Source organism: Rhagoletis zephyria, unplaced genomic scaffold (assembly GCF_001687245.7).
Source record: "Rhagoletis zephyria isolate East Lansing unplaced genomic scaffold, Rhagoletis_zephyria_1.1 Rzeph_scaffold_20202, whole genome shotgun sequence".
Classification (NCBI taxonomy): Eukaryota; Metazoa; Arthropoda; class Insecta; order Diptera; family Tephritidae; genus Rhagoletis; species Rhagoletis zephyria.
This window is the reverse complement of record NW_016177261.1, coordinates 1-8,626: the sequence shown is the minus strand read 5'-3', so window position 1 is coordinate 8,626 and position 8,626 is coordinate 1. Positions and strand designations below refer to the sequence as shown.

Below are 8,626 nucleotides of genomic sequence, written 5' to 3'. Positions count from 1 at the left end.
ACGATAATGATAGGCTCATTTTACTATTGATACTTAACACAGGACAAAAAATCTATAAAAGGTTCTTGACCAAGCTAGGTACGAATGTTAGGTGCTAATGCTCTGAACACGAATCTGAAGACCGGATTTGAAATCCGTGTTCAGCGCGCCCAAAAACATATAAAACACCTAGTGGGGACAAGAGAAACTTTCATCGATTTGTATGTGGTCCTGTGTAATAGGTGAACTTTATATTTTCTTCTGACATTTTCGCGGAGAGCTTTTTTTGTAAGGTTTTAAGCTGTTATCTAAATATATTTACCCTATACATACCTCTTGTTCCGAGGAAACAATATCCTTTAGACACTGCACCGCATTGAATTTCTTGAGGGCGTCGGTGTCAAGGTAACGTCTATTTCCACCTTTTCGACTAGCAAAAAATGACTGTAACAGTAGATGAAAAGCAAGAGAAAGTTTTAATTATTAGCGGATTTTAAAACACAGGGTGCTCTCGTCGTCGCAGGCAATGCATATGGGTTAAAGGATTCATAATGAAACTGGTATAAGGTGTATCTTAAATAGAATTGCCAAAAAGTACAATTTATGTTTATTTTCAAAGCTTATGCTAGATGGTTTTAGTAGTTTTCGAAAAATGTGTGTTAATTTTTTAAATCCTTTAACTAACCATATTATAACCCTGTTCAACCCCGTACAATTTTATTTTAANAGTATCGACTTAAAGTATAAACTTTCACTTAAAAAATGTGTTTTTTTTTTTAATTACTTCTAAATTGCTGAACTCAATTGGATCGTTTAGTTGAATAGTCGATTGTAAGAGAGATAGGAGAAGTCTAGTATAGATCTGTGGTGCCTCAACGCCTAACTGCTCCAAGCGGGACACTAACCAATCGGATATGGCGTTCACCGCGCGCGTCGATACAAGTTGTGGATACTTCATACCTAGTTGACATACAATTTTTGTTTGTAGTTTTCAAAAAAGATTTTTTTTTAAGAAAAAACAGAAAGAAAACGAGAAAGAAAAAATATAGTTTAATTTTAGTGTCACTTGAATATAGTATGTATGTATGTATGTATAATTCATTATAACAAATTAAGTTCATTTGCAAATTGTGCTTGAGTGAAAAAGTCTAGATTTACTATTTAAAATGCTACTAAACAAAAAACTACCGTTATTTTTGCAATGAGATTAGAAAACAAACAGAATGTTAGGATTTAGCATCTACAACAGCCAAACGCATTTATATTTTCAACTGTTGACCTTGAACAAGAGTTACTATAAGAATGGTTGGTTGTGATTTTTGTGTTTTGGAAAGTTTGAGTGAAATGATAATTTCTCGGCGGAACGAATAAATGTTTCGTATAATAATACAGTTTTTTACGAGCTGACTTTTCATGGTAGAAAAATACTTGGAAATATCCCATTGCTGCCCAGGAACAATTATACTATTTTAATGGTGGTGAGACCAGCAATGAAGCCTGGTCCTGCTGGATGGCAGAGTGTACCCCATGATTATGAAAAAGATGACACAATGCGGTTACAGAATTGGAATGTTCTTTTTCTAGAACGTAAAGTTAGGCAAAGAACTTTATAGGGATGCCTACGTAACCGGAACGACCCAGATTTATATCTGGCCAAGGACTGTCACTCCAGCAACACTCCCCAAAATTTCTTTGGGGAATTTGTATGCTGTTACAACAACAACAACAACATAGGGATGTATGTATATCCACATGGACGACTGTGCCATCAGTTACAACCAGACATATTCAACAAGGTACGAATGACAATAAAACTGACTCTAATGTCAAAAAGTAAAAAAAAATTAATACGATTTGAAATATTTGTTTCTTTGTTTGACATTTTAATCGCAGCCCAAAAGAGAGAACTGTCAAAATCACTTCTACCTGGTTGAATATTCTTTGGTTATAAGTGAGACTCGTGTCTATGTAACCGAATTATACAGATATATGTATATCTTGAAAAGGACTATCCATACAGCAGCATCTCCCCAAACTCTGTGGAGCTTTTAAGCTATTGAACAACAACAACTGCATTTGTAATTTGGGGTTAAGTTGAGGATAAACGTTTTTTTCCTATCATCTTTGCTTCTTCAACAAAATCGCACGAAATCTTTAGGAGTATCTGATTTCTGTAACGATTTTTTTACGAATCTACAAAGAAAATTATATGAAGTGGTTGACACGAACGAAAGAAAATTCTGAAAAAACTTTGCAAGAAATTCTTCACATAGCAGCATTATTTTCATTTCTTTACCGATTTTCTTCTGAAATTTCGTGAAAGAATGGAAGTGTGCATAGTTTATTTCATTTTAGAAAATTCGGCAAAAAATCGTATGGGATCTTTACGAATTCATTACAATTTCTCTACGATTCAGAATACTCTGAAAAAATGGTTTGCAGGGTTGTTAAGAAAATACAGTACCAGTTTTTGCTACAAAAGTCACTGTTTTTTTTATTCTTTTTGTATCTTTGAGGAATTTGAAAAAAATCGATTCGAAAAATTGTACCCTCATACAGAGTGAATGCAGTACTTTAAACCAATCATGGTGACTATAACATGCAAGATCATTAAAAAGAAAACAAAATGCAAACAATGAACCAAGTGTATGGCGGTTAAGCCGGGTGGAATAATGGACTATTCGACTGATCGCGACTACCAAAGAAAAACCAAAAACATTTTTTCTAATCACTTCACAGCAAACAAAGAACTTTGCACAATTGCAAACAACCGTTTATAGCAGCTCGAGCCAAGATACTATTTTTTATCATTGACTGTATTAATTAAACCTAAACACATCCATATGTATGTAAGCATATACGTGCTTTCCCAGTCGGCAAAATAAGGAGTGCTTTCAGGCAATGCGTTTTAATAAGAGTTCCACTTCCTCAATCTTCCAATAGCCTTTTTATTCATAGACTGTCGAAAAGATTTGTTTGCAAAGCAACCGAAATCAAATCTACATCTTTCATACAAAACAGATAAAATCGAGCACGGAAGGCCTATCGCCTATCTAAAAGATCAGAAATATTTCTAATTTTGCCGACTGGGTAGGCAAATATACTAGCTCTGTGTATTTGTGGTGCACGTTGAGGTCCACTGCTATTTTGTTCATACATTTTTATTTTTAATAAAACCAAACTTCTCAATTCACTTAACAATCGAACGATTGAAACTTAAGTAAAAGCTTATAACGAAATGAATTTTAATGGAAACGTATAAGATTGGGATTTTGCTTTAATTCGATATGCTCAAGCGCAGAAGAAAAGCAAAACCCATTTATCAATTCAACAAACTTATGCGACTACATACTTATTAAGTATAAGCAATATATGTATGTAAGTAAAATGGAAAATAAAAAAACGAATGTTAATAAATTTGGAAAAACAAAAAAAAACTTAATTAAATGGCATTGGACCCTAGCGTTGGTAAACAGTAGTAGCTTAGATATACTACATACATATGTGTACAAACATATCGAGTATTACAAAGTAATGTATAATAATATAAATACGTTTATTAGTTATAGAACCAAACTAGCACAGCTAAGTTAGTAAAGCCTTTATGTAAATTTACTAATATTGAAAGACTGCACACACACATATATTAATATAGTATTAGCAAGATACAAGATATAACTGAAAAACGTAACTAACTCATGCTCATACCTATTACTTTTCACTTAGTAATCCAAGAGGAACTGATCAAAGCAACCGCATGACATGCAGGTGGATCAGTGATAAAACGAACGAACGTTATTGTTACTGTTGGCGTTGATGATGCTGTCGCCGCAATAGTTGCAATTATAGTAGTTATATACCACTTGCTGCTGTCGTTGTTGTGGTGCGGTTTCGTAAATCGATGACACTTTTTTTTTGCACTGTCGATTTCATAGAAATTAAGACAGCTCTTTTGCATAGCCAAGCGCTGATAATTTACGAACAATGGCGGCTACTAAAGCAACAATCACTGGCCACCACAAGGCGACGACGACAACCTGCATTTGAGCTGTTGATGGTGCCCGTAGCCGTGCGGCGTTGACCCTATCACTGCTGCCGCTGCTGCTAACAACACTGTGATCGCCTCGATGTGCTGCTGCTGTGGTTATTCTTCTTCTTCTGCCAGTGGTTGTTCCTCTCTAAGCCAGTCGTTTGCGCAATGATACGCTGTAATCGTCGGTAGTTGTCGTTACGGTTGTTGTAATGAACGCAATTTACTTTGTAGAATTTAAGCATTTTTCGTGGCAACATTCGATTCAGCGATAGCAATGTGCAAGGGTGCGTACAACATGTTTTTGAAATTTAGCTTTTCTTGTTGCTGCATTTTTTGCGACAATGCCATGGACTCATCAGAAAGTGTTGCAACAAACATATTTAGGCGACTTTTCTCTAGATATACATTAAACATGTACTATATACATATGCATGTATATATGTATGTATGTAGTTGCGGAAGGACAAACTGTTCTTGCGTTCCGTAGATTATTTATTTATTTACTTGGATTTGTTATTTATTAATCTACTTCTACGGGAGTTTTTGTTTTGCTTTAAATTCTTTGGTTTGAAATGGTGTTCATTCATAAATTCCTTTACTGCTGATGCGAACAATACTTTTTGTTCTACTAACAAAACGCGCCTGTTTTTTTAGTACTGATTAATATTACTTGTTTACTTTTTCGGTTGATAGTTTTTTATCAATTGCATTTATATTTTTACGATGTGTCTTTGCCGAATAGGGTTTGTAATTGGACCAAAAATTAGTGTTGACAAAAATTGTTAAAATGCTTGTAGCGAAATGTGAACAAAAAAAATTGATAGTTGTGTTTTGGTTTTTGAGTTCAACCTCTTTCCAAATTATATTCAAAGCATATTGAATTTGTGTTTATCTACGGGCGCTCCTCCTTCTTGATGATACGGGGGCGGGACCGTTGTTGTTACGTTTTTAATTTGCTTGCATTTGCTACTTGATAATTAGGCATTGCATTATTGTAACATCGGCTTATCGACGATTGTTGTTGTTGTTGTTAATGTGATGTTTAGGTCAATTTTCACTGCTCTCGGTTGTTGTCTTCGGCAGCAGTTGCTTGCTGCTGCTATTCACAGTGTAATCGTTTTTTGTTTAAACAATTGTATGCAACTTATGTAACTCTGTTCAGAATTACTGATTTTCTTAAGTTGAATTTCTTCTATTTATGCAGTTTAGGCCAAATAATGTTCTTTAATTTACGAATTTGTTGTTCTCGACGACTTCTTGCAGTCGTGTTGGTATGTATGTATTTTGTTTTTAAATGTAAATTAGGTTTAGGTCTATTGGGAGTTTTTTTTTATTTTAGAAGTTGGTTTTTTGCAACATAAGTTATGGTATCTGCTGATCTTAACTCGTTGGCCGATTTGGAGGGGTTATAGGGTGCTCGTCGTCGTCGTTCTGCGTATGTGTGTATGTGTGTCTGTATGTTATGTGGACGTGACTATTGCGCAATGCAATGCTGTGGACTGCTGCTGCTGCTGCTGCTGCTCCTGTTGCTGTTGATTGACTTCAACTGCATTTAGTAATCCATTTTGGCTTTCATTTGAGTGTTATGGAACTGAATTCGCTTCGGAATTATTCCACACTTATATAAGGTGCTTTTTATTCTGAAATGAGAAAGATATAGACGAATATATTTTTTTTTTTTATTGTGCAATACAAATATTTTTAACAACATTCACATAAAAATCGATGAGTATTGGGATTTACATATATCTGGCTAAGGGCTAAGGACTCTCACTTCAGCAACATTCCCCAAAAACTCTTTAGGGGATTTTTATGCTATTTCAACAACATTGGGTTAGTATATGTACATAAGTATATAAGTATGCATAAGGTTTGGAAAAAGGCATATGCATAATTTGGTTGTGCGATGGCACAGGCATAGATAAGGAGGTGGGAAAAGAGACTGTGTGCCGTTCCCACGACAGTCGGGTCTACGTAACCGGAACGACCCAGATTTATATCTGGCCAAGGACTGTCACTCCGGCAACACTCCCCAAAATCTCTTTGGGGAATTTGTATGCTGTTACAACAACAACAACAACAGCAGAGACCATGTGCCGTTTCACACGATCCGATTGACAAATAGGCGACCGTGTAACACGGCACTTATGGGCCTAGTCTAATCAGTTTCCGGTTTTGTGTCAAAATACAAAGCATCAGTCTCTTTTATTTCTAAACCGCGCTTAGAAGAAAAAGTCTAACTTGCGCAACCTAGTTGAAAACTAGCATTTAATTAAACATAAGTGGCAAACAATATCACTTGGAAATGGGATTGCTATAGATATGTCCAATACTTTGCATACATACATATATGTAAGCTGTATTTTTAGCACAATATGTTTATCTGAACATATACTTATAATAATTTAGTCATTAGCTTTGCATTCACACTACAGTTATTACTGCAAAAATCAACTATATATAGCTATGGAGGCGTTACGAGATCAATGTATATAAATAGTACAACAGCGAAAATAAATGAGCTAATGTATGTATAATAAAAAATACCCAACTGCCGCCGCCAACAATTAAAGTCAGTTTTATTTGCCTACTTTTTGTTTGCTAAAAGACATGTGCTTTGTATAACCAAATAGAAGCATACATACATACATAAGTATGCATAAACATATGCACGTCTAGCCATTTAAATAAGTATAAGCAGAGTTACAGCTGTTGTCCGTCCTGCACTTGTTGCTTCAGCTGATAAAATGTTAATTACATATTTACAATGTGTGTACACAAACATGTAGGTACATCATAGTATGTAAAAATAATGTGGATGTATTTGCTATGTTCATTTATTTAGACCCATGAATGTGTACATTCTTATCGGTTGCTCCAAATGGTGTACATATGAATGTACAATAGGTACGTTGCTAATAAAATAAATAAATTACTCGTAATAATACTTAAAGAGAAAATACATAGTAGGTAAGTGTTTGGCATTGGTATTACTCTATAAAACCACACAAAAATAAATAAAAGAATCAAATTAAGTAAAACATCCAGAAGAATGATGCAGCACATGTGGTGTCCAACCGAGTCCGCACCGAAAGTTACTTTGAAACTATTGCTATGCTATGTGGGCACCGCCTAGATTAGCTTCAATTTTAATTGATCCCTATAAAAATGTTTATTTATTAATAAAATTCATACAGGTCTGGATCCATTTCAAATTATGCAGGCAGTCCGATGGTATATTGATAATTAACTTCAGAATAAAATATGCTTTTCTGCTTGAAAATTAAATGAACACGTATTTTTGTTTTAATTTTCAAAGCATTGCTTTGCATTTTTTACGAATTTTTTAAGAATTTGTCAAAAAAAAATATTATTTTGTAAAAATGTTTTTAAAATCTTGTAGTTTCCTTAATTTTTAAGATATTCGGCTGCTGTAAAGGTTAATGTACCGCATTTTTTGTACTTTTTTAAAATTGATCAACAAATGTGAAAAATGTTGATAAACGATAACAATATTACGATTTTATACAAAAAAAAAATAAAATTAAAAAAATACGTATTCATTTATTTTTCAATCAGAAAAACATATTTTATTGATTGCATGATTTCAAATGGATCCAGTCACAGCTAGCTAAAATAAAAGAATGTGCATAACTAAAGAACATTCGTTCTTTTGTGACAACAACTGTTGCTCTTAATTGATAAAGCCGTGTCTACATTACGATTCATAAATCAATTTTTTGGAAAAGGATAACACTGGTTCCATAAAGAACATTTTGACACCTGAGGGGAAGATCGATCTATCTCGGCAGCCAGTTCGAAAACGCCCTAACACAGAAAACTTTTTTAGAACTCCATATTTCAGCATTTGATTGAAGAACGCCCTACAGTAGAATTTGATCGAAGAACGCCCTATCTCAGAATTCGGTTAGAAACGCCTTATATCAGCACATTTTCAATATATTTTCAGAACTGAAATTTGCACTTTCGCACTTACAACCGGGAATGGCGTAGTTCGGTACAGAGTATTCTGTCTATCTTGTGGTTTGGGTGCCTAAAATACAGGTCCCGAGCTACTAGGTGCCCGCGAACTACCGGTTGGACAACACTGCTCTGGCTGGTTTAGGGGTATAAAGTGCAAGCAGCGGAACGGCGATTAGTTACTAGACCAACACCAACTCGCCTGTATTAATTCCAATTGCAAATAAATTAACTCGAATAAAAAAATCAACCGTTCAGTGAAAGAAAGAAAAAATACGATGAAATTAAAAAAAATAATAATTTTAGCCTGTTGCTAGGGCCACATTGTTGAAAAAGAAGAGTAAACGATAAAACAAAAATTAGAAATAAAATGCGCTGATAAGTAGCAGCAAAGCAGAAGAGAACAACAACGCAATGATTGTGCAAATAATAGAAGCCATTCAAAAGACAACAGTGTGATGAATCATCCATAGGCAATAATTACTATATACGTATGTAAGTATTTTACTTAATTTTTCTTAGATGCATTTTGCTAATGAATAAGGAGTGCGAAAAAAATTAGCAAGAACAAAAAAATATACATTCAACAATAACAACTAATAAGGCAATGAGTTGAAGGTGAAAAAATTGTGC

General features: G+C 34.3%; 1 protein-coding gene across 2 annotated transcripts; it reads right to left on the bottom strand.

Moving 5' to 3' along the window:
- Positions 1-3,831: 3,831 nt before the first annotated feature.
- Positions 3,832-5,649, bottom strand: LOC108380733 (uncharacterized). Of its 2 annotated transcripts, none has more exons than XM_017637126.1 (2): positions 4,111-5,649; positions 3,832-4,076 (listed from the first exon to the last, which is right to left on the bottom strand). In XM_017637126.1, the coding sequence occupies exons 1-2, from the start codon at positions 4,267-4,269 to the stop codon at positions 3,918-3,920; spliced, it is 318 nt and encodes a 105-aa protein (XP_017492615.1). In that variant the 5' UTR covers positions 4,270-5,649; the 3' UTR covers positions 3,832-3,917. The 2 variants fall into 2 exon arrangements, with proteins under 2 accessions (XP_017492615.1, XP_017492616.1); XM_017637127.1 differs by having other exon boundaries at positions 3,832-4,085; positions 4,120-5,649.
- Between the last annotated feature and the right edge of the window lie 2,977 nt (positions 5,650-8,626).

What these genes read in the sequence shown, in the direction of transcription:
- LOC108380733 (XM_017637126.1), bottom strand. Translation starts at nt 4,269, where the DNA reads ATGTTGCCACGAAAAATGCTTAAATTCTACAAAGTAAATTGCGTTCAT. An exon ending in AGAATAACCACAGCAGCAGC is followed by an intron (nt 4,077 to 4,110) that starts ACATCGAGGCGA and finishes GTTAGCAGCAGC; the next exon opens with GGCAGCAGTGATAGGGTCAA.